Below are 26,385 nucleotides of genomic sequence, written 5' to 3' on the forward strand. Positions count from 1 at the left end.
AGCGCGCGCTCTCGCACGAACACTCTAGACTACGTTGTATAGATATTTTTTAGATATATAAAAACGAAACATAGTTCATCTCGTAGCATAGAAAACGATACATAGATATTTTACATAGTTCATAGCATAGATAGATAAAACTACGGTGCAACTACGTAAATAAAAACTACGGTGCAACTACATAAAAACTACGGTGCAACTACAACCTACTCCGAGTCGTCCTCATCATCATCATTCTCGCTGGTGTTGTCCGAGGTATCGAGCCAAATGTCTTCCCAACGATTATCGTCTGAGTCAAACAACGACTCCCCACCTGCTTCAACGATATCACACTGTGATATGACCAGTGCCTTCCGCCGACGCCTGGCCGCCCCCTCCGCGCGGCGCCTTGCCGTCCTCTCCGCCCAGAAGGCGCGCTCGTTGGCGACGTCCTCCGGGTGGCGCCGGCGCCACTCCGCCATGGCTTGCTCGTCCTCCTCGGCGATGAGGAGGCGGCGCTGCTGCCGACGGTGCTCCTCACAGTCCTGGTCTGTGATAAGACGAGGCGGAGGGGCGACGACCTGCGCCTGCTCGCGCGTGTAGACGTCATGGAAGTTCATCTGCGCGCGAGGCCTCTCTAGGCGCCACGCCGCCGCGTCGTACGCGCGGGCGGCCTCGTGAGCGGTCTCGAACGTGCCGAGGCCGAGGCGGACGTCGCCGGACCGGATCTCCGCGTAGTAGGTGTCGGAGGGGCGCTCGCGGACGCCGCGGTAGCCCGACGATCCCCGGCGGCGCGGCGGCATGATGGCGCGGTGGTGGCGGGGCGAGAAAGCAGCGAGCAAGCGGCAGAGGCAACGGGGAGAGCGCGCGTGGCAGTGTGGAGGCCGCGTGGCGAGCGCCGCAATTTATGAGAACTTTTACGGTACCCTGGTACTCTCCTAAGAAGGGATGGAGTACCACTAAAATCCGACCGTCCACTTAGAAGGGTAGTCTAGTCATTTTTCTCATAGTCTTAACTGATTTCTTTGTGACCAGATCTCGTAAAAACTGTTTGGCAACGAGACTGTTTATCGGCCTATCTGTTACGCATGCCGCTGCCAATATAATCCCTCGTGCAGGGCTTCGGCGCCATTGCCGTCTGCTCTCTTTCGCAAAGCACGACCAATGAATAGATAACAACGCAGATTGATCTCTCAAATCGAAGAAGGATGGAAAATTCTATCAATCAGTGGACGGATCTGATTTTCATTGCACGGGATGTATATCAATCTAACAGACCTTGGCTACAAATTCTGGAAAATCATACAAGATCTCTCATTTAAACAGGCAATTAAAACAAAAAATATCATTGTTATGGTAAGAGGGATCGATTGCAAGCAACTCGTTCGTCACCACCGCCAGATACCAAGCCTGCCTCTATAAAAGCAGCCAGTTCCCCGTCCTTTCATGTCGAACCTTATCGGCCAGATCAACCGCACATATGAACGTCCATCATTTATTAGACAACGCCCGCATGATGGAGCTCCGGCCGACCTGGTGATCTTGCCTCGCCCTGGTCCTCTTGCTTCAGCGTGGCCCTGGTTGGTGACCATACCCGGTCGACGCCTCTAACAAGTTCTTGGCTTGGCAACCATATCTTGATGGCCGACTCTGCCACGGGGCCGTCTCTGCCGGCGTCTATCCCAGTGAAGAATTAGGGTTCCAAATATAATTATTCACGTTCAAGTTGAAACGTTATTATGTAGCAGCCATACTTAGACGATAATAATAAATTAAACAAATTGCTTCTAAATTACATTTTTACCCCTAAGCTCGAGGTACTCCCTTGCTTTTTTAGTTGGTACTCCCTCGTACACTTGTTGGAGTACCAATTAAGATCATCCATTGGATTAACAAAAATGGAGGGCTCATAATCATTTAGGGGTACTGTAAAAGAGCTCACAATTTATAGGCGCGCCGGAAGCGGTGTGCCAAATCTAGCGCGCGGCCGCCCGCTTTCTCCCCCGCGCGTGCCATCGTTTTCCGCGCACGCTAGTTTTCCGCCTCCACTGGAGCGCGCGAAAACGTCCTGCGCGCGCTAAAGTCCCAGTTTACCCCGTGCGCGCGTCTTTTGACACCGCTGTTGGAGATGCTCTTAGGTGGTGAAGCAAATTGGTTATCCTACCCCGAGAGCAGTAGAGTATGTGTGGCAACGAACTAAACACGTAGTATTACGCCTTGATGTATACGCGGAACAAATTAGCCGTCTATCTAGTCTAGTCTAGAAAAACATCAGCAATGGACTAAATATGGCTTCGTTTTCCAAGCAGCACGTAAGGCTTGTTACGGTCTGCGTCGGGCAACAGTGGATCCGATCCCAGCTTCGACGCCCTTTCCACCATGTTGTTGTCACCTCGGTGCTCCCAGGCTGACAGTAGATCCGTCCGTCCCCGACAGTAGGTCCTCGGCCCAGCCCTACCTCACGAGGCTGCGAGCAAATCACACCCGATGAGCCCTACGCACGCAGCCGGGGCCCCGGGCCGGATCGTGCTCATCAGTACTGTTCCGTCGAGGCTACCATTTGTTGCTGTCGTGGGGAGAACCATGGCCCCGCCCCGGTGGGTTAGGGTCAGAACTCAGAACCGCAGAGCTGCTGCTGGTGCCCTGGACCCAGGTGAGTCTGGGTTAGCTCGATCAGACGATCAGATCGACGTGCTTGCCCGGACCTCCAGAGTCTCCAGACACCGAGTGGGCGCGACCACGACGGCAACAGCGCGCGCGTCGTCGCTGTCCACGCCCGAGGAAGACGGAATACACACACACGGTGGCGACATTGACAAGGATGGCTTGGCCTTGGTTAGGTACTTCGGTTCAGCTACATACATACCAGGAACGAACAACCCTGGACACCCGGGCCGGTCAGGTCAAGCCCAGCCAGATCGTCTTCGCTTGCACCTCACTCCACCATCCTCTCCGCCTGCTCCGGGGGAGAAGAAGAGTCCGACCCAACCTTTGTGTCCCTCCGTCCACCCATCTACCTCCGCGTGTGTTGCATTGTGCCTCTCATGGCCAAATCAACCCATTATTATGACCTGATAGACAACCCATCCCAATGTTGACACGACATCCCGCGGGCCGCGACCGATAAAATCTCGGCCGGTCCTTTCCTGATGCTTGGCACACAGGCGAGACTCCTCATCGCCACAATTCTGCCTCACCTCATTGTCATCACACTGTTCTTAGCACTGATTTAATGATCAATCTTGACCAAGCAGGTACTGGTAACAGTAACCTCGTCCTCGGGGTTCATAAGTATCATTTGGACTAGCCACAATGGATAGTAACATAGACTAGTAACATGCCCATGTTACTAGTCTATGTTACTACCTCTATAGTGGGGAGTAACATATGTGTGATAACATGGAGCACTTCATTTATTAGGTTGTAGACACATCTTGCCTTGATATGTGTGATGTTACTCATATTAGTAGTAACTAGCTATCATCTATTTAACCTAGATATGTGTAATGTTACTACCTATGTTACTTTCACTGTGGGTAGTCTTCGTGAACTTCCGATTTTGATTAATCCAGGTGAGTTGTTCGAAGAAACGAAAGAAGGTTTTGCGTCGACCGACAGATATGTCGCAAGCTCGCAGGAATTGCGAACGCATTGCTTCGTATACGTGCAAAACCTGATGCCTAAGTCGCAGCAAACAGGTCAAATACGCACTGCTGCTATACTCCTATTCATTAACTATACTAACAGGTATTGCTAAGTAGCAATCAATCAATCACGCGTCAGGGGCAGGATAAAGTACCTGGAGAAAACTTAGAATTCCAGCTTCATCTCTCTCAAGTTGAATTCCACGGGTGCGGTCGCATTCACACATACAGTCTGAAACAGATATCTTTCTGAAGAACCGACCGTTCATCTGTAAATATGTAGACACAAACAGTGAAAGCCATAGCCTCGAAGTGGGTAAAAAGCTGTAAGTAGCTTCTTGGTGCAACGCAATCTAACAGTTAAAGTCAATTCATATGATCAATCTCCCCACACGTTCCGTGAAAACAGATAGCCACCAGGCATCAGCTCCAGCAACAAAATGTTGGCTTGTCGCGGTTGTACAGACTATCAAGTGGTTGATCTGTATGCTACATGAAAAGTTGAAAACAGAGACAGGATGAAGGAGGCAAAAGAATTTGCGGTTGAGCTTTCATGGCTGCCAATTATCATGTATGATGTCAATTACACTGCATAGCAGATTTATTTTCAACAAATGTGTGATGTCATAGTACAAAAGAATACTCAGTATAAAACTACTACGTGGTTTGCACCTGCTGCGTCCATGCTCATGCCACAAGTGGTACAGGCCCCTCTCCCATGCGCCATGAGGACTTTTAAACATCATCATGCACAGGCTTCTCGCACATGCTTCCCTTGATGGTTATTTAAGTATTTACCTACTTGACAAAAAGGGGGGGCAGCAACAATCATTAGCTGATCACACTGCAACAGCCGCTTTATCGAAAGAAGCAACATTGCATGAGGGAATGCATCACAAGATTGGTAAATTAGAAAAACAACGGAGACAGTGGTTTACCAATGCCGGCCAAAACATCATTTTTCTTTCAGCAATGCTCATACCAAAAACAGACAACCACAGAATAATAGCAGTTCAGTGGGTGGGTTATCTTATAGGAATGTGCAACCGCTTCGGAATATTTTGTTAGTTCCAACTATGTAGATTCTTCCATCGATCACTTAAACATTGACCCTCAGCAGTGACAACAATGTTAGGTTCGAGCATACGTACATAAATGGAAATGAACTGCTATCTGTTTGTTCGGCTCAAATGCCTACCGACAAGCAGCACGATGAGGTGCCTTTTTCAGGGACATAAAAGTAAAACAGAAACATTCTAACAAGTTGGGCATCATCATAGACTCCAAGTGTAGGAGTGCCAATTGTGAATGCTATTTTACGTCGGCAAATTGAAAGGACAATCACGCGAGGAAAGGCGGAGAAATATAGGAAAAATAATAAACAGAGATTAACATAACAATGCAAACATTTTTGCTTTTCTGTGATTCCTATACCAGAAAAAAAACAAAGAATAATAATAGCAGTTCAGCGGGTGTGTTGGCTTATAGGCATGTCCAAACTGTTCAAGAACATTTTGTTACTTCAAGCTGTGTAGTCCCTTCTTGTCAAAACAGGGGGAATATGGCATGTATGCTCAATGAACTCAACAGCAACCACTCAAACCTCAACTTCCAACAGTGACACAAATAGAAATGAATTTCGATACATATGTTCGGCTGAAATGTTCGCCAACAAATGGCACAGAATGGTGTCATTTTCAGGATATAAAACAGGAAAAAAAAAGTTCTAACAGGGGGAATTACCAATTCCGGATGCAAGAGAATCAATCTGTGACAAAGTAGTTTTTACATACGAATCGTCGTCAATAGAGAAATTATTTTGACATTGCACCAGTAGCAACAACACTAGGCAATGGTGCAAGATGCCTTACTATAATTATGGAAGAAGCTACTGTAATTAGCAGTTTTTAGCAGATATTTCTTTCAGCATATTACCAGATTTTCTATGCAAAAATGGGAGATTCAAAGCAAGAGATATATTGAGAGATTAAAAAAAACACTGTCCGATCACCAAGCCCTTGGCATCAAATAAGCAAATGGTTCGGCACAATTGCTTGCATCCCTAGCGCCAGCCGATATGATAATATGATCTGACAAAATCTAAGAGCAATAACCGCTGAAGAAAATATGATCGACAATACTGAAGTTCCACAATGACCAAGCACATTCAAACCAACGCATGCCAAAGCACATTTTGTATGAATATCCGGCCATGCCAACTCTTTGACCTGTACAGTTGTATCCAAACTGCTCAAGAATATTTTGTTGCTTCAAGCCGTGTAGACCCTTGTAGTGAAAACAGGGGGAATATGGCATGTGTGCTCAAAGAACTCAAATAGCAACCACTCAAACCTCAACTTCCAGCAGTGACACGAATGGAAATTCATTTCGATACACATGTTTGACTGAAATGCTCACCAACAAATGGCACAGGATGGCGTCATTTTCAGGAAATAAAACGCACACAAACATTCTAACAGGGGAAATTTGCTAAATCCAGATGCAATAGAATCAATTGTGACAAAGTTGTCTTTACATACGAATCATCATCAGCACACAAATTGCATTGCCATTGCACTGCCACCACAATACTATCCGGAGGTGCAACATGCCTTACTATAATTATAGAAGAAGCTAACTAGCAGCTTGTAGCAGCTATTCCATGTCGGCACATTACCGAGTTTTCTCCGGAAAAAGGGGACATTCCAAACAAGCGCTGAATTGAGAGATGAAAACAAATACTCCCTCCGTATCAAAATATAAGACGTTTTTTGGTTAGGCAAAGTTGCTTGCATCCCTAGCGCAAGCCCGTCTGATTGTAATAATAATATGGTCTGACAAAATCTAAGAGCAATAACTGCTGAAGAAAATACGATCGGCACCACTGAGTCCCACAATGACCAAGCACCTTCACACACTAACCCTGCACACGCCAAACACATTTTAGATAAAGAGCTGTCTGTGCCAACCCTCTGACCTTCATACAAGCAGCTTGAACCGTCGGACAGCCCAACAAATTCAGAGAATCGGGTAGCCAAACCTGCTACTCCTTGCAACTGAGAGTAGCCCTTCATCAAGCAGGTGGACGATGGACCTACAGTGGATACACTAGTCACGCGATGAAATCTCCGCTGGAGACCATCACGGAACAATTTTGCCAAACAAAATTGCAGTTTGCAGATGCGACGGAATCAGCAAGGTAACAAACGCAACAAGTCAAAAACATGCATATACCAGAATCCCAAGGATACGAAGTACTATACCTAACTGGCATTTGATCAAACAGATCAACTGCTCGGCGCCAACCACGGCGGCCGGCGCCACTGGAAACTCCGAGCTCCTCGCCGGAGCGATGCAACCTACTCTTCCAATGGCGCGCAATCGAACCCAATCGCCTCGCCGAGCATAGCACATCCATCACCCCCGCGCGCCGACGTGTGCTGAACAGGCCTCCCCTGTCACCGCCGGAGACCCAGAGCTAGCACGCGGCGGCGGTGATCGCTTTCCCGTCTCGATGAGCGCGGCGTTTTTTTCTTTTCTTTTCTTAGCTTATTTTAGACACTTTTCTTTTCTTTTAGCGAAGCGCAGTGCTTGGATTTTTTTGATGCGCTACATTTTGTTTAGGACTGATGCGCTACATGATTGGACCAGATAAGCCCAAAGCTTCGAGCCAGCCCGGCCCAACAATACTTTTTTGACATCTGGGCCCAAAATACTGAAGTACTAGATATTCAGTGGGCTCAATATCCACTGAATAGCCCGGCAGGCCCGGCCTGTTAACGAACTGGCCCCGATGTCACCCACTTCTATATGCGCAAGCGCAACCAGTCTCTCACGAATTGTCGCCTTCCACTTGTCTCACGGTCTCCGTCCCCATCTCCCCCTCCGCCGCTTCCGCCGCGCCGCCGGCGACGACCCCGTCGACAGATCTCCACCGGCGCCCTCCACCATGTACCGAGCCGCCTCCGGCCTCGGCGCCCTCAAGGTCAGCCGTCCCCCGCCCGAAACCCTAACCTCCCCTCCCCTCCGTTTCGCTAGATCTAGTGGCTCCATAGCACCCATCACGCCACGATGCGTCCGATCCGAACGGACACAGCTCACGAGTCGCGTCGCGATTGGTACCAGACCAGCATCCGTGGTTTGGTCACGCGGATTTGATGCGTGAGCGTGTAGTGGAGCCATTCTGGGCGCTGCAAGTATGAATCGGTGTCTGAATGTTTGCCCTGGTATATCGAATTGGGAAAGCATGGATTTTTTAGGTGCGAAGATGAGTTAGCGAGTTTGTTATGTTGCATAGGTTCGTGTAAATGTCAGGGAAATGGTCATCTCTGCGGTCGTTTGCATGTTGGTTGGTTTATTATTGGTGGAATGAGTTAGTTCCGATATGGCTGAGTGGAATTATATGATTCATGGACTCATGGCCTTGATGATATTGCTTTGTTTTGTCCTTTATCGTTTGCAAATGCATGCTTTGGATCCAGTACCATTCTAGTTCTTGTATTTGGTTTCATTAGTTCTTGTAATGTTTCATGATGCGCCTAGTCGAATGTATGATTCGGAACAACTTGTTAAAGTCCCTTTACGCAATCTGTTTCATTTCATCATTTTCATATTACTTTGAAGTTTGAACGGTCATGATATATTTGCCTGTAGCATGTGCTTGATTTTTTTTGTCAGTGTAAGTATTGTTGGGCTTACTGACCGATGATCGTTTTAGCCTTAGGTAGAGCCATGACCTTGGATGTAGATATACATTGTGCGGAGGCAGAATATTTCATCATTGAGACAGCTTGATTTGTTGCGCTTTTAATTGAAGTTGTTCATATTTTAGATCAGCTTTAGCTGCACAGTCATAATACCAATTGTTTACATCTTGCAGCAGCATGGGGCGGATACCCAACTGTTGAATATCGCGGTTAGGTCTGCTAGCACAAGTGTTGCACAGAGGTCATCGGGCGGCTTCTTGGGTTGGCTGACAGGTGCACGTTCAAATGCACTACCCCCTCCAGATTTCGCACTCCCAGGAGTCACTATTCCTCCTCCACTAGCTGATCATGTGGAGCCCGGCAAGACGAAAATCACAACACTTTCAAATGGTGTAAAAATTGCCTCTGAAACATCTCCAGTATGTGTTCCTTACTTTTTATAATCTAGTTATTTCATGCATGTTCCTCATGGTGGTCAGTTAGTGATACCAATGTTTTGTATTTTTTATCCAGGGATCAGCATGTTCTGTTGGAGTTTATGTTCACTGTGGGTCTGTATATGAAACACCTGAGACACTGGGTGCCACTCAGTTATTAAAGAAGTTGGCCTTCACAACCACTAGAAACAGGAGCCAGTTGCGTGTTGTTCGTGAAATTGGTGCAATAGGTGGCAGTGCGAAAGCATCAGCCAACCGTGAGCTCATGAGCTACAGTTATGGAGCCCTTAAGACTTACATGCCTGAAATGGTGGAAGTGCTAGTTGATTGTGTGAGAAATCCTGCTTTACTTGATTGGGAAGTCAAGGAAGAGGTATTTCAGCTTAATATTATGCCCTTTTGCTTCTGTACTATAGATTAGTGGAATATGTTCTTTGCTGAATGCAAACTTATTGACTTTGTAGATAATGAAACTAAAGGCAGAGCTTGCAGAAGCTTCAAGTAATCCGGAAGCTTTCCTTTTGGATGCTCTTCATTCCAGTGGCTATTCTGGTGCCTTGGCAAACCCATTGATTGCCTCAGAGGCTTCAATTAGCAGATTAAATACAGATGTTCTGGAAGAATTTCTTGCTGTGAGATTCATACCCTAAAATCCTGTTAGTACTATAGTCGTGTGGGTATTCTTGTTAACATGCTATCTATATTTCTGTTGCATGTATGTCAGTTGAACTACACTTCCCCGCGAATTGTTCTAGCTGCGTCTGGTGTGGACCACAATGAACTTGTATCAATTGCTGAACCACTCCTGTCTGACATTCCCACTGCAACTGGAACAGGAAAGCCAAAATCTGTCTATGTTGGTGGAGAATATAGACGGGCAGCAGATTCATCGGTAGGCTTTATGATTTCTAGTCACTCATCGAGTCATGTATGTGATATCTTTTATGACATACATTTGTTCTTGCTTTGGTTTCTTCTCGAAAAATAGAACACAGATCTTGCTTTGGCATTTGAGCTCCCAGGTGGATGGCTGAAAGAAAAAGAATTTGCTACTGCATCTGTTCTTCAGGTTCGTATTGAATAGAACACTTCTATTGATGTTGCTACAGCATTCTGGTTTAATTCAACGAGAGCTATTTTATCTTTTACAGGCACTTCTGGGTGGTGGTGGCGTGTTTACCTGGGGAAGACCTGGAAAAGGCTTGCATTCACGCCTAAGTAAGCACACGCTGATGAGAATTATATTGCCAAAAGGACATTATTCAGTTATCTAGCTGATTGATAGTTTAAGTATCATTTGCTCTTGAGCTGGCTATTCTGTAAACTGTAAATTGTGAAAAAAAGTGGTCCAACTTTTACTAAATTCCATTTTTATGGCAACCAATTCAGGCTTGTTGTAACTAATAATGCAGTGTCATGACCACATGCTTTAATTTGATTATTCAGATTCTTGCAGCACAAGAAACTATTTTGTATTTGCATTGGTACTCATATTAGTGCCTGAACTGTGCTATACTTTGTGCAGATCCCCTCGTAAATGAATTTGACCAAATCAAATCGATCTCCGCTTTCAAAAATGTTCACAGTAACACTGGCATTTTTGGAATTCATACATCGACTGTAAGTATCATTTATGATTTGCATAGGAATACTTGAAAATGATCTCCTTTTATGTTTTTTTAGTAGTACTGTTACTGTACATGCCTTGGATGGGAATACTTGAAAATATATAACTTGGCTTTTCTTTTTCTGGGTAAGAACTTAAATCATGCAACTCACATGTATATTCACTAGATTGGATGAGTTGTTATAGTAATACACAAAGACATAATATTTCATAGTTAAGCTATTGTACTCTGACGACTGATGACTGACGAAGATATCATTTCATAATCAGGAAGCAGCATTTGTTCCTAAAGTTATTGACTTGGCAGCCAGAGAACTCACTTCCCTCGCTACTCCTGGTCAAGGTACCTTAACTATGCCATGTTCATCAGTCATTAAGTTGTTTACGGTTCACTTAATTGCCTGAAACTTCATCTTATTTTATTGTAGTTGACCAAGCCCAACTGGACCGTGCTAAAGCATCTGCAAAATCAGCTATCTTGAAGAACCTGGAATCAAAGGTATGCGTACGCACGTGAAATTTTTATAATCGTGGCTGATGCTCCACTAACAATTAAACTCACAGGCATCAACAACTGAAGACATCGGGCGCCAAGCATTGGCATTTGGTGAAAGGTGCACTATTTAAACATTTCTGCTGAACCTTAATATTTTTGCTCGTGCCAATGGTTCTATTCCTTGCAAGGTTGAGAAAAACACATTCTGCACTCGACACATTGTAGAATTTATAGGCTCAGGGATGGTGATGTCTACTTTACAATTTCAGTTGGTTGATAGAATAATTAATGGCTTGATGTTCACAGTGCCATTTTAATTTATTGCATATATTGTAATCATATTAGATACCAGGGAGCCCTCTATCTTTAGATATCACTGTTGGCTGCTGGTAATTGGGTTACTGTTTCTCTGGAAGATGATGCCTACTTGTGTTTTCTATCGGTATGACAAGTGATATCTAGAGGAAAGCATGTTTCTTACATGGCTTATTTAGCCAACTCTACCGTGCTAGCAGAAATTGGAAGTACAGTTAGCAAATGGAAACAAAATATAGTTGTTGATGTTCACAAGATCTATAGTGACTTACTGAGTTAGGAACATCTCTTTGCCGCCACAGTATTCTTGAATTTTTGGGGGTGCTTATCTGTATCTTGAAGTGTGTAATGCCTTGTGACAACATAATGGACAAGCTACCGCTTGCTTAATATGTGCTCCTACAATATCATGGACTCGCAAGTCACATCCCATTTTTGAAAGCAAGTAAACTGACATGCATAACCAAATGAATCTTATATATACAAGTTGATGATAAGAAAAAGAGTTCCACATATGGTATCTTATTTCTGTATCCCTGGAATCTGTGTAATGTTTGCCATGTAAAACCTTGCAGGAAACCCGTGGAGCAGCTTCTTAAGGCTGTTGATGGTATAACTCTGGCAGATGTATCAACTGTTGCTGAGAAGATCATCTCGTCACCATTGACAATGGCATCTCACGGAAACGGTGAGCTCCGTGTTACGTACCGAGTCATCTATACCTAATGTGTATGAGTGCACTGTTTCTAATTCAGTCCCCTTTGATGTGCAGTTCTCAATGTACCAGCCTACGAGACGGTGCGTGGCAAGTTCAGCTCGAAATGAGGAGGCTTCTGAACAAGTTAACTGTTCATATTTTTTTCTCTCCCAAGATCATCTATGGTCACATTTTTCACAAGGAAAATAAGATGCATACAATTTTGGTCATTAACTCCTACTGCCGGACCACTTTGGGATCTTGTTTTTTTCCTCGCAGAAACGTGTATCCACCTGAGTTGGGTGGTTTGATGTTGTTCTCATGAGATATGTTCCTGTAAATTCAGTGAATCATGCATGGGTGGCCCTCTTCCGGTGGCAGTCCGGAAGGGTGTACAAAATGTTCCTCCACTTTTTTTTTGGTTGAAGTCGTTGAAACTAGTGTTGGGGGCACGGAAATGAATAAAAATTATATATGACGATGAAATTTTGAACTCGCTTTGCTCTTTTTTTTTACTCAACAGGGGCTTGCCTCCGCCCTGAGGTTTGACTGGTCAGTTTTATTATGTTCCTTTTTGTCTGTTTTTTTTCCTAAGAAAACTTTCAATCTATTCATCTTCAGTCATGGCAATACAACAAACACTAGAAATAATAAAAATTACATCCAGGTCTATAGACCACCTAGCGATGACTACAAGCACTGAAGTGAGTCGAAGGCGCGTTGCCGTCATCGCCTCTCCCTTGCCTGAGCCGGGCAAAACTTGTTGTAGTAGACAGTCAGGAAGTCGTCGTGCTAAGGTCAACCAGATGAGAGCAAATCCACTAACGATAGATCCGCCGGAGACACGTCTTCACATGCCCACCGACAATGCTAGACACACCACCAAAACGGGGTCTTGACGGGGAGAACCTTATTCCATCTTCAGATAGCCGCTGCCGTCTCGTCTTCTTGAGTAGGACACAAACCCTAACAAAAGTTGAGAAACATCTAAAAACGGAGCCCTCCCACCGGTAAGGGCTGGAATCCACCACGCCGCAATGGCCCTAAGGCCCCCGAAGACGAGGCGGACCAGCGGTGGCGCCGGCGGGAGGCAAAGTTTTCTTAGGGAGGAGTCTGGTTTTAACTTGCTTTGTTTGCTTGATTGTGTCGACGGAAATCAAGCACATGCTTCGGCTGTGTTCGGAGACGCTCCACTCCAGAACTCCGCTCCCGGAGCGGCCGGAGCATAAAATGATGGAGTGGGCAAACAGGTATTCTGCAGATTTTTGTACTCTCCGGAGCTGGTGAAGTACCGAACAGGGCCGAAAGAAACCACTCAGCTTCTAGGAGCAGCTGGTGCATCTGTGCGGTTCCGAGATACATTTGTTCTAGAGTGGACGGGAGCGTGGCTTCTCGTTTACGCTGGCAAGCTCGAGTTCCACGAAATACCCGAGAGGGTGTGCGTCGACGCAAATAGAAACAGGGGGCTCCCGTCCTTGACTCCTCCGGCGTATCAGTGCAGATGCCCCCATGGAATTGGAACGCGGGGCAGGCTCGTGGCGGTTGGAGGTTGGTTTGGTTGGTTGACGCGGCTGGTACTCCGTCGCCGCCGCCGCCTCCTCCGCTGCTGGCCCGAGAAATGGGGCGGCGGTCGGCAGCGGCACATTGGCTTTGACTCCCCGGTGGCCGCACAAGTATCGGAAGCGCCAGCGGTTTTCCGCGACACCAACCAACGGCCGCATCGTGGTTTCCCGCTCTCTGCTTTCTGTGGTGGACGTTCTGATCGGTCGACTGATAGCCACAGCAGGGTATCGCCGTACGCCCGTTATCTGATCTAGTTTTTGCGTGAACTAGCAGTAAAACTTAGTCCATCTTTTAGAGACGAATTCCAATGTTCTGTTTCCATCTACCATGATGGTACAAAACTAATGGCTTCAGGTGATACTGATTATGGCATACGTACGAGCAAAAGGGACATTGTTGTGTTCTACTCCGTACACAGTACCAGTAGGGTTCACCAGGAGTGATCGGTCGATCAATTTAATTACGAGTAGTTGCATAATCGACCCATGGAGGCGGCGATGTGGTCGACATCTGTATGCAATTGCATGCTTTCATTCAGTTTTAAAGTCGGAGTAACACGGAGGTCGTATGCGTTTTCGCATCGGCTAATCCGACTTTAAAACGTGCTTTAATGATGTTCATACTGCATTTGCACGACTAACATACACCCCTAACAAGGCGAATTTGGAGTTGGATTAAGCTAACCAAGGCCGTTCGTCTAATTTGCGACATGAAAAGGTAACAACAATTCAAAGGATCAATAACCATCATTTGGTATAGAAAAATATTACATGTTCACATCTCGACAAGAAGAAAAAAGGAGGGTTGCATCATTTGACCGCACAAAACTTTGAAATTTTTGTAAAGTGTACACGTGAATGAACGGGCCATTTTTCTATCCAAACACAGCTTGTCTAAGTGCGGTTGATATGCGCGTGTAACTTTCATGTACTGAATCATCCATTGACACGCCATGATCGAAGTTTATACATCAAAACCTTTAACCAATGGATACATGGAGATGACGATGGGGACAGGGATGGACGCCAGGTCATGGAATGGAGAGATACCAAGGGCATCTCCAACTCCGACCCTCGAATCGCCTGCAACAGTCCGAACAGCACAATCCGGACATGTTTTGCTATCTAACGCAGTTCTGCATTGGTCCGCAAGCCGGTCCGGATGTGCATTTTTCCGCAAACCGGAGACAAAAAAAATTTGAAGGGGGGGAGGTTGCGGACCGCTGTCGCGTCCGTTTCTGGCAACCGTGGCCATCCAAAATCCTCCTCCCTCGCCTGCTTGCGTTCCCGCCCGTCGCAAGATGCCCGCATTCATGCCGCTATAGAGCGGCCGCTCCGCATTGATGACGCCCAAAGCGAACGCCGCCTCTCGCTGTCAACATTGAAGCGGCATGCCGGACGAGAGAGTGTCACTCGCTGCACGTTCGTCTGAACACGACTCCTCGCCGCATTCAAACGGCTGTAGATTGCCTACCTTCTTCCATTAAGCTCGTGCGTGTGCCAAAAAAACTATTCCGGTCACACGTCCTTTTGCTAGCCGACCGGCATTAAACACAACGCCGGTTGGCTCCGAGCGTCCGCCCGCTATTTAAACAATGCCAGACATCAGGAAAAAGTTGCAGCACACCCCCGCTCCGTATCTCCTCCTTGCATAATTTTTTCCACACTCTCCATGGCATCCCGCGAGCGGGAAGAAGAGTTCTCCGGCATAAAAGCCGGCTGCGTAGCCCGCCGAGCATGTCGGATACGAGCCAGACAACTCTATGCTCCACCTCCCAGGCCTCTGCAAGCCAGCGCGCGGAGGCGGCCACTCCAAGCCGACGCGTGGTTCGGCAACTTGCCGCTGCAAGCCAGCTTGCCTAGAAGCGGCGAGTTGCTCCAAGCCGGCACACGAGGAAGCATGGCGGAATGGGCATCGTGGCTGCCATGCACTCTAGTACTTTGGCTGTTGCATCAACATGTTGGATGTGTCGTGGGGTATCAGCTACGGGCGTCGCTGGTGGGGCGACGCGGGGTGTGCGGTCGATTTTTGTGGTCGGGCTCACATGGTGGGGTCGTCCGTGTTAGAGTAGTCATTATGGTATACGACTTCTAGTTCAAGTCAGTTTTGTACCCCTATCCCAAATCGGTTTGTACCCTCTTATATACTCTTGTATGCCGCACCAAATCATCAATAAGCAACAGTTTTATTCAGCTTTCATGGTATCAGATACCGGTCCCAGGGTTTAGGGTATGGCTCCGCCAACGCCACCGCCGCCGCCGCCGCCCGGCTACTTCGAGCGCCGGGCCGCACTCATCGCCAAGGCTGCCAACGCCGCGGCCGCTTCTCTCCCGGCCCTCACCATAGCTCCACAAAACTACCCTGCACCAATCCTCGCCGCACCAATATCTCTTGCTGACACAATCTCCGACGTCAGCCCCTACATCCCCATAGTTCTTGATCTCGCCGCCCACAACTACTATCATTGGAGACATCTCTTCGATCTCCACCTCGGCCGCTGCAACCTGCGCTCGCATGTCGCCGCCAACTGTCTTCCCCGCCCCGACGATCCGCAATGGTTGAAATACGATCTCGCGATCGTCCAGTGGTTCTACACCCGCATCACCACTGAAATCTTCAACATGCTCGATCACAACGGCGCCACCGCTGCCAACATCTGGCACTCCCTCCGTCAGCTCTTCCAAAGCAACACCGACGCTCGGAAAAACGCTCTCCACACCGAGCTTCGCAATATGGTGCAAGGAGACGCCCCGGTGAACCTGTTCTGCCAGCGCGTTAAGACCATTGGTGATGAGCTCCGCGAACTCGGCGATACAGTTAGCGACTCACAGCTAATCAATATCGTCGTCATCGGCCTCAGCGAAGACTTTGACAAGCAAGCCTCGTTCATACCGATGATACGGCCCCCTCCTACCTTCGCTGAAGTTCGTTCCTTGCTACAACTCACGGCGGAAACACAAGCTCGCAAGGACTCTCGCCACAAGGTCTTTCATGCTGCGGCTCATCCTCCTCTGCCGTCTACACCAACGCTGCCTTCCAGGCAGGCTCCTGCCGCCGGGCCGTCCGCATCGTCATATGTTCAACCGCCCCCGGCTGGCGTCCTAGTCCGAACTACCGCGGCAAAAACCCTATCTACAGGTCGCCGTCGACTCGTTCAGTTCCGCCTACGACATCACCAGCACCGAGTCCTGCACCACCCACCAGTGCTCCATCTGCGGTTGCATGGCGGCCTCCTCATGATCCTTGGACGGGGCTTGTTCAAGCATGGCCCATGCCCTGGTCCGCTCCGTCCACCCTCGGTGCTCCGCCGGCATACTCAGGTGCCTGGCAACCCGGCCTTCGACCGCCTACTGGTGCTCCCGGGGTTCTCAACCCCCGACAGCCGGCCAATGCCTATCACGCCGCCCCGACGTATGCTCCTTATGGTCATTACAGCACCGACGGCGGCGCCTACTACACACCTCAGCCGGCCGTGCTCCCGACGCCACCCCCACCACAGCCGGCCAATGCCTACTACACTCCCCAGCCGGCCCTACTGCCTTCACCATCGTATCAGCCGGCACTGCTTCCGACGCCACCCTCACCTGCGACGCCGAGCTGGGATCAAGCTGCCTTTCTCCAGGCCATGAATAACTTTGCTGCACAAGGAAACTCAGGTACGGATTGGATCTTTGATTCAGGGGCCTCTAGTCATATGTCTGCATCTAGTAATTGGTTATCTTCTTGCACTAAATCTCCTTTCCCTTCCATTATCCTTGGAGATGGATCATCTATTCCTATATATTGTGTTGGTCAGGCTCAACTTCCCTCTTCCACCAAACCTCTTTTACTTCGCGATGTTCTAGTTGCACCCGCCCTCATTAAAAATCTTATCTCTGTTCGCCAATTTACTTGCGACAATCTAGTTTCGGCTGAATTTGACCATTTTGGTTTATCTGTGAAGGATTACCTGACCAAGGCCGAGATCGCTCGCTTCAATAGCTCCGGTGATCTTTATTCTCTTAATGGAGTTCCTGCCGCCACCCCTCCAACATCCATGCTGGCCTCCGTCGATCTCTGGCATCGTCGCTTGGGCCATCCCAACCCCGCCGTCTTAGCTTCTATGCTTAGTGAATTTACCATACCATGTAATATGGACTCTCATAATTCTGTGTTTTGCGAGTCTTGTCAATTAGGCAAACATGTGCGTCTTCCCTTTAGTTCCTCTAGTTCTTGTAGCACTTATCCCTTTGAATTAATACATTGTGATTTATGGACCTCTCCCATTGCAAGTGTTTCGGGTTTTAAATACTACCTTGTTATCCTAGATGATTTCACCCACTTTATCTGGACTTTTCCTCTACGCAACAAATCCGAGGTCCATTCTCTTTTCCTTAATTTTCAACGCTATGTGTCTGTTCACTTCTTCCTCCCAATTCGCTTTATCCAATGTGACAATGGTCGCGAGTTTGATAACATTAAAAATCGTACTTTCTTCTTACAACATGGCATCCTGCTTAGGTTCTCATGTCCCTACACCTTCCCTCAAAATGGTAAAGCAGAACGCTCTCTTCGCACCCTCAATGATATAGTTCGCACTCTCCTCATTCAATCATCTATGCCTCCCAAGTTTTGGGCTGAAGCCCTACACATGGCCACCTACCTTCTAAATATTCGACCTTTCAAAACTAAACCCAACACTACTCCCTATTATTCCCTCTTTCTTTCCCACCCCGACTACTCCGCGGTTCGTGTTTTCGGCTGTCTCTGTTTTCCCAATGCCTACGCCACTTCTGCAAATAAATTGTCACCACGCTCTATCCCATGTGCTTTTCTCGGCTTCTCTGACGAGCACAAAGGCTATCGCTGTCTCGACCTTCACACCGGACACGTTCATGTCTCTCGTCATGTCACGTTTGCTGAGCACATTTTTCCTTTCTCACAACGCACTACTACACCATCCAACACCCCTAGCTCCGCAAACACCCCCTCTCCCCGTCCTTTCCAACTATATACTCCCCTACCTGCCGAACACAACTTATCACCACCACCATTAACACCCACCATAGCCAATCCCAACCATACACTCACCCCACCTGAGACGTCCCCAACACCCCCGACCCCTGCTCCCTCCCCAACACCCCCGGCCCCTACTCCCACTCCACCACCCAACCCTGCTCCCACTCCACTACCCAGCCCTACTCCTTCGTCCGACTCTTCCGCTGCGCCGGACTCACCAGTACCCACCTTACCCCCTCGTGCTATTCCTACAGCAGCCCCGATTAATGATCATCGCATCCGTACTAGGGCCAAATCAGGATTTCATCAACCCCAAGACCGCCTAAACCTTCATACCTCCGTATCTCTCACTTCTCTTCCAAAGAATTACAAAACTGCTCTACTTGATCCCAATTGGGCCGCTGCCATGCAAGAAGAATATAATGCTTTACTTCAAAACAACACCTGGCAACTTGTTCCTCGTCCTCCCAATACAAATATTGTTTCTGGCAAATGGATTTTTCGCCAAAAGTTCCACTCCGATGGGAGCCTCTCACGATATAAAGCTAGGTGGGTTTGTCGTGGCTTCTCTCAGCAACAAGGAATTGATTACGAAGAAACCTTCTCTCTTGTTGTTAAACCTAGCACCATTCGCACCGTTCTTAGTGTTGATGTCTCCTCTTCATGGCCCATTCACCAACTTGATGTTAAAAATGCTTTCCTCCATGGTTCCCTTCAAGAAACTGTCTACTGCCAGCAACCTCTGGGTTTTGAAAATCCATCCTTTCCAACTCATGTATGTCTTCTTCAGAAATCTCTCTACGGTCTTAAACAGGCCCCACGAGCTTGGTTTCAATGCTTCTCCTCCTTCATTCAAACAATAGGCTTCACTCCATCTCTCTCCGACACCTCTCTTTTTGTGTATCATCAAACTTCTGACACTGCCTATTTACTTCTCTATGTAGATGATATCATTCTTACCGCCTCCTCTCAAAAGTTCTTAGATCATATTGTCTCTCTTCTTAGATCTGAATTTTCTATGACTGACCTAGGACTCCTTCATCATTTCTTAGGCATTGCTGTTGTTCGAGATTCCTCCAGCCTTTTTCTTTCCCAACGCCAGTATATTCTTGATCTTCTTAATCGTGCTGGTATGCTTGACTGTCAATCATCTCGCACTCCTGTCGATACTAGTTTTAAACTTTCGGCTACCGGTGAACCCTTTTCCGATCCTACTCTCTATCGTAGCCTAACAGGTGCTCTCCAATATCTCACCATTACTCGTCCTGAAATCTCTTTTGCTGTTCAACAACCATGTCTCTATATGCATGATCCTCGGGTTCCTCACTATAATCATGTTAAACGCATTCTTCGGTATTTAAAAGGAACTCTCAATCATGGTCTCCACCTCAATAATTCTTCTCCAAACTCGCTTACCGCATACTCTGATGCAGACTGGGCTGGTTGTCCTGACACTCGAAGGTCCACTTCCGGTTTTTGTGTTTTTCTTGGTAACAATTTGATTTCTTGGTCTTCGAAAAGACAGGTTATAGTCTCACGTTCGTCGGCCGAGGCTGAGTATCGCGCTGTGGCACATGCCGTTGCAGATACAATCTGGATTCGGCAGTTACTCTCCGAGCTACACAGGCCTATTGAGCAGGCCACTATTGTCTACTGTGACAACATATCAGCAGTCTACATGACCAGCAATCCAGTTCAACACTGACGCACAAAGTATATTGAGATTGATATTCATTTTGTTCGTGAAAAGGTTGCTCTTGGTCAGGTTCGGGTGCTTCATGTTCCCTCTACGGCTCAGTTTGCTGACATTTTCACCAAGGCACTGCCTACTAAGCCGTTTTAAGATATCTGTTTCAGTCTCAACGTCGTCGAGCCTGCCGTTGATACTGCGGGGGGATGTTAGAGTAGTCATTATGGTATACGACTTCTATTCCAAGTCAGTTTTGTACCCCTACCCCAAGTCGGTTTGTACCCTCATATACTCTTGTATGCCGCACCAAATCATCAATAAGCAACAGTTTTATTCAGCTTTCAGTCCGGTTAGCCACTGTGCTCACTGGGTTTGGGGATCGGTTCTCTCGGGGGAGCTGGTTTCTGCATGCGTTTGTTTAGACCGACCGTCGAATTATGTCTATGTGATGGGTCTATCGCCTGATGGTCCTGTTTATTGAATATATTGTGTACGTGTATATTGCGTCTTAGGCCCGCCTCCTAGTTCCTCTGTATAGTTGAAGTTGTGGCCCCTTCTATACTCATATATTCGTGTCTGGTGCACCGATCAATGCATTGTGTTGCACAGCCTATTTTTTTCTTTTTACATGATATCATTTTCCGGGTTCTAAACCTTAACCTTCCGCCGCCGCCGCCATCCAGCCGCCGCCCGCGTGCCTCCTGCGCCGGCCGCCGCTCCTATCTCTCGCAGCTCGCCCGCGTCGCCTGTAGCTGCTTCCCGCGTCGCCCGTACTCCAGCTTCCCGCGTCGCCCGCCAAGTCCTGCCTCGCTAGCACCGCTCAGTAGGAGCTCACGTACGTCAGGCTGGCAACGGTGGCTTCCCGATCGCCCGTACTCCAGCTTCTACTTCGCCTGCTAGCCTGCAAGGGACGAATCCTCATTTCCTTTTACTTCTATACTAGTTCTCATTATTCACCTCCTAATTACTCCGCCGCCGTTGCGGCCGCTGATCACCATTAGCATAATCCATCCATCTAGTCTAGCTCTAGTACTACTATGCCACGTCTACTACTACCGATCCTTCTATTCCAAGTTCTTCCACACTATACATCTCTACACACACACATATATATGCCAGTTCTAGTTCATCTGCTTCCGATCAAGTCTATTCTGTAAGCCGCTTTGCTCGCCCGCCCGCGCGCTCGTGCGATTGCCCGCTCCCCCGCATCTCCACCCGTTCCCTGCCTTCTGCTTCTATAACCATCGCCGCTGCGATGTCTTCTGCCGCGTCGTCTCTCTTTGACTACATGTACGCGGACGCGACGGATCCCTTTACCACACCGCCGGTTTTTTCGGCGGGCCATCCGGCTTACTTGGCCGTGCCGCAGCAGCCGGCCAGTGCCGGCCCTGCGGCTCTACTAGCCATGCCGATGCCGGCGGCCATGCTCCGCCCGCCCTGGTTCAGCCCTACCGCGGCTTCGCCTCGCTGCCGGTCTCACCGTCATGGACACTACTTCCTTGGCCGCCCTGCACTCGGCCCCATCACCGGTGGCGCTTGGAACCGGTGGCGCTTGGAACCGGCGGCGCTTGGTACATGGACTCGGGCGCCACCGCCCACATGACATCTCATCCCGGTACTCTCACCTCCTCCACTCTGGTTCATACTTGCATCACCGTTGGCAACGGTTCCTCTTTACCTATCACACATGTTGGTCGTGCTTCGTTTCCTTCCACATCTACACCTATCACTATGTCTGATGTTCTTGTGTCTCCTGATTTAGTTACGAACCTTGTATTTGTTCGTCGTCTTGCCCGTGAGAATCCCATTACCGTTAAATTTGATGATGTCGGTTTTTCTGTGAAGGACGCCCATACTCGGATGGTCCTTCATCGTTGTGATAGTCCTGACGAGCTCTATCCGGTGCACTCCTCCACCACGGCCTCCACCACCCCAGTCGCCCTCGCCGCAGGTGTCGACCTTTGGCATGCTCGTTTGGGACACCCGAACTCCACCACTTTGCGTCAAATACTTAAGAGCTTTTCATTCTCATGCAATAAGATCGACGCCCATACTTGTGAGGCTTGTCGTCTTGGCAAGCACATTCGTCTTCCCTTTAGCGCATCTACCACTATTTTCACTTTTTCGTTTCAGTTATTGCATAGTGATGTTTGGACATCCCCGGTTGCAAGCAACACGGGCTACCTATACTATTTGGTGATCTCAGATGATTTCTCTCATTATGTGTGGACATTTCCTCTTCGTCGAAAGTCCGACGCTCTTGCCACACCCACTGCATTTTATTCCTACGTCACCACACAGTTCGGTCGTCCTATCCTTGCTTTACAAACGGACAACGGAAAAGAGTTTGACAACACCGTTGTTCGTAACCTTCTAGCCTCCCACGGCACTATCTTCCGCCTCACTTGCCCCTACACGTCCCAACAAAATGGTCATGCCGAGCGTATCCTTCGCACTCTTAGTGACTGCGTCCGCACGTTACTCTTTCACTCTAACGTTCCTCCCCGATTTTGGCCGGACGCTCTCGCCACCGCCACCCTCCGCATTAACATCCGCCTGTGTCGCCCATGCTGGAACTATGCCCCTCACCATCTCCTCTTTGGTGCGCCCCCATCTTATGATGGCCTTCGCATCTTTGGTTGTCTCTGCTATCCTAGCCTCGCCGCCGCTGCGCCTCATAAGCTTGCACCTCGTTTAGTCGCTTGCATCTTCCTCGGCTACCCACCTAACACCAAAGGATACCGCTGCTACGATCCTGTCTCACATCGTGTATTCACCTCCCGGCACGTTTACTTTGATGAGACGGTGTTTCCATTTCAGCAGGTACCTCCCGCCGCCCCGTCGCCACCGGCCACCGGCGACCCTCCAGCGACCCCGTCAGGTGGACGGCCCCGCTCGATTCTTGGACCGCCTCCGGGCTTCGGCGGTCCTCCCGTTGTGGGACGAGCTGCGACTCACGCCCCCACGACGTCCTCGACGACTCCGTCAGGGGCCTCAGCATCGCCCGCCTCGCCGGCATCTTCGCCGGCTGCCCCGTCGCCGGTATCTTCACCCGCCACCTTAGGCGCCGGCCCGTCGCCGGCTGTCCCGGTCGGCCCTGCCACCTCGGGTGCCTCGGGCGGCGCCCCCGCCTCGCCCGCCACCCCCACTTCGCCCGCTCCCTACGCCTCGGGCACGGGCGCTTCGACGGCCTCGGGCGCGGCCACTTCGGCGGCCTCGGGCGACGCTTCTTCACCGGCCATCTCGCCGGCTGCTTCGCCGACCGCCTCGCCAGTCGCCAAGTTGCCATCTCGCCCCGTCACTCGGGCTCGAGCCGGCGTTCATCGCCCGAGTCTACGGTACTCCAGCGACGAGTGTCTTCTCGCCGCCTCCACCACTGAGCCGTCACCGACCCCTGCGTCCGCTCGCGCAGCCCTTCGTGATCCTCACTAGCTTGCCGCGATGCAGGAAGAGTTCGACGCTCTTCAGCGGAACCGTACCTGGACACTGGTTCCTCGGCCTTCTCGCGCCAATGTCATCAGCGGCAAGTGGGTCTTTCGCCATAAGACCCGCTCGGATGGTACACTTGAGCGCTACAAGGCTCGCTGGGTGGTCCGTGGTTTTCGGCAGCGCGCTGGAGTCGACTTCACCGAGACGTTTGCCCCGGTTGTCAAACCGGGCACGATCCGCACAGTTCTCCAGCTGGCAGTTTCCCGAGGCTGGCCGGTTCATCAGATGGATGTCTCCAACGCCTTCCTTCATGGCCATCTTGAGTAGCAGGTTTACTGTGAGCAGCCGACCGGTTTCGTCGACGTATCTCTTCCTGGGCATGTGTGTTTGCCGTCACGGTCTCTCTACGGGCTCAAGCAAGCACCTCGCGCCTGGTACCAGCGTATCGCCGGGTTCCTTCAGACACTGGGCTTCAGCGTCACTCGCTCGGATGCCTCGTTGTTCGTCTATCACCGCGGCGACACGACTGCATATTGGCTCCTCTACGTCGATGACATCATCCTGACGGCCTCCTCCGCAGCCCTTCTTCAGCAGATTACTCTCCGGCTGCGTGATGAGTTTGCCATCAAGGACCTGGGCGCTCTACATTATTTCCTTGGCATTGAGGTCGTTCGGCGACCCGACGGCTTCTTTCTTCATTAGCAGAAGTATGCGCACGTGCTACTTGAGCGTGCCGGCATGCTCAACTGTCACCCTATTGCTACTCCTGTTGACACGAAGGCCAAGGTTTCTGCTCTTGAGGGCTCTCCCGCGTCGGATGCTCCGTTCTACCGGTCCATTGTTGGTGCTCTTCAGTATCTGACTCTCACCCGGACGGATTTACAGTATGTTGTTCATCAGGTGTGTCTGCATATGCACGCCCCTCGTGACTCCCATTGGACCCTCGTGAAGCAGATTCTCCATTACATCCGCGGCATGATGGCTCTTGGGCTTACTCTCACGGCGTCCACTTCTCTGGAGATGGTGGCCTACTCCGACGCGGACTGGGCCGGCTGCCCCGACACCCGTCGGTCCACCTCTGGCTACTGTGTTTACCTCGGTCCTTCACTCGTCTCGTGGTCGTCCAAGCGACAACCTACGGTTTTGCGCTCTAGCGCTGAGGCTGAGTACCAAGCTGTGGCTAACGCCGTTGCTGAGTGCACCTGGCTACGACAGTTACTTCAGGAGTTGCATCATGACGTCTCCCAGGCTACGGTTGTCTGCTGTGACAACGTTTCTGCGGTGTACCTTTCCGTCAACCCCGTTCATCATCGTCGGACTAAGCACATTGAGCTGGACATTCACTTTGTGCGCGAGCAGGTGGCCCTTGGACGTATTCGGGTCCTCCATGTTCCGACTGCACAACAGTTCGCCGATGTGATGACTAAGGGCCTGCCGACTTCCACCTTCGAGGAGTTTCGTTCCAGTCCCTGCGTCTCCGGCACCGCTTCGACTGTGGGGGGGTGTTGAATATATTGTGTACGTGTATATTGTGTCTTGGGCCCACCTCCTAGTTCCTCTGTATAGTTGAGGTTGTGACCCCTTCTGTACTCATATGTATTGTGTTGCATAGCCTATTCTTTCCCTTCTACACTGTTGACCAGTGTCAGTTGATTTCTTCGGGGTGTGTTCATTTGTCGTTGCTTTATGGGTCACTTGTTCAGGGTTTAGTTACAATTGGTTTCGGTGGCAGAGGTTTTTTTTAGGGGTGCATGCAACTTTATTTAAGCCTTAAGAAAGGTTCGGGACCTCGTCCGCTACAACACTAAGAATGCAGTCCGGAGGAAAAATCTAGGAAAAAAAGTGAAGTTTTGTCGCTAACACCCTTTTTAGCTAAACAATGCGCCGCCATATTCGCCGAGCGACGAACCCATGTAACCTTGTACTCCTGCCTCGTCCTCAGTAATTCCTTCGTCTCTTCCACGATCGGGCCAAGTGCCGAGAGGTTTCTGGTTTCGTCGTTGAGCATGTTCACCACCTTCTGACAATCCAGCTCAACATGAAGATGCTGGATGTTTAGGTTGATCGCCAGTTGCACCGCGCTCCTAGCCGCGAGAATCTCTGAGAGTTGGGGTTCGCAGCACCTGGGAAGAAGACCGATGTCCCTCCTCTGTAAGCGCCATGGTGATCCCTAAGGACCACGCCGACCCCTCCTCCATCATGCATCTTCGACGTCGCACCATCTGCATTTGCCTTGACCCAGCCCATCCCAGGTGGTTTCCACCTTTCTGCACTCCTCGGTTCCTTGGTCGGCGGCTCATGTGAATTCACAGATCTCCATTCGTGAATGTGGTCGTACACTCTCACCGCCAGTTCCCGAGCATCCTGGATCATCTTGCCATCCCTGGTTTCATTTCTCGCACACCACAAGCCATACAACACGTGGATCATCGTTTCCCGCTCTGTCGCGCCAGCCTCAGCGAACCATGCCTTGAGCCAAGCTACTAGGGCATGCAGCGACCCATCCATTGCTGGCGGGAGCACTACCGGTTCCCCCTTGTCTTGACACAAGTATTTCCAGAAGCACATAGAGTGGGGGCACGCCCAGAAGCGATGATAGGTCGTTTCTTCTCGTCCACATGCACAACAAAATACTCCAGTCTTGATACGACGATGAATCCAACAGCAAGGCCATTCTTCAACAAGCGCCATACATGGATCTTTGCCTTACCAGGTGCGTTGGTATCCCATAGTGCTAGCCACGCCTTGTGGTCCCTGCTAGGCATCGACGAGCCCGGCTGTCCGGTTCTCGCATCCTTCAGGCT

At 49.4% G+C, this 26,385-nt stretch overlaps 2 protein-coding genes across 3 annotated transcripts; one reads left to right on the forward strand and one right to left on the reverse strand.

Annotated features, from left to right (window-relative positions):
* Positions 1-206: 206 nt before the first annotated feature.
* Positions 207-782, reverse strand: LOC109777022 (uncharacterized). The gene has a single exon (XM_020335683.1). It carries the CDS (start codon positions 780-782, stop codon positions 207-209), a length of 576 nt encoding a protein of 191 aa, XP_020191272.1.
* Positions 783-7,401: 6,619 nt separating this feature from the next.
* On the forward strand, positions 7,402-12,394 carry LOC109777023 (mitochondrial-processing peptidase subunit alpha). Of its 2 annotated transcripts, none has more exons than XM_020335684.2 (13): positions 7,402-7,608; positions 8,503-8,748; positions 8,843-9,139; positions 9,231-9,398; positions 9,491-9,658; positions 9,755-9,835; positions 9,918-9,984; positions 10,292-10,386; positions 10,664-10,736; positions 10,822-10,892; positions 10,958-11,007; positions 11,780-11,892; positions 11,977-12,394. In XM_020335684.2, the coding sequence occupies exons 1-13, from the start codon at positions 7,417-7,419 to the stop codon at positions 12,027-12,029; spliced, it is 1,674 nt and encodes a 557-aa protein (XP_020191273.2). In that variant the 5' UTR covers positions 7,402-7,416; the 3' UTR covers positions 12,030-12,394. The 2 variants fall into 2 exon arrangements, with proteins under 2 accessions (XP_020191273.2, XP_020191274.2); XM_020335685.2 differs by having other exon boundaries at positions 8,506-8,748.
* Positions 12,395-26,385: the final 13,991 nt, after the last annotated feature.

Source organism: Aegilops tauschii, chromosome 3, assembly GCF_002575655.3.
Source record: "Aegilops tauschii subsp. strangulata cultivar AL8/78 chromosome 3, Aet v6.0, whole genome shotgun sequence".
Taxonomy (NCBI): domain Eukaryota; kingdom Viridiplantae; phylum Streptophyta; class Magnoliopsida; order Poales; family Poaceae; genus Aegilops; species Aegilops tauschii.

Excerpts from the sequence above, each read along its gene's own strand:
- LOC109777023 (XM_020335684.2), top strand. The coding sequence starts at position 7,417 with ATGTCACCCACTTCTATATGCGCAAGCGCAACCAGTCTCTCACGAATT. Across the intron at positions 10,387-10,663 it reads TTGGAATTCATACATCGACT|GAAGCAGCATTTGTTCCTAA; the intron begins GTAAGTATCATT and ends TTTCATAATCAG. Across the intron at positions 10,893-10,957 it reads TGAAGAACCTGGAATCAAAG|GCATCAACAACTGAAGACAT; the intron begins GTATGCGTACGC and ends TTAAACTCACAG.
- LOC109777022 (XM_020335683.1), bottom strand. The coding sequence starts at position 782 with ATGCCGCCGCGCCGCCGGGGATCGTCGGGCTACCGCGGCGTCCGCGAG.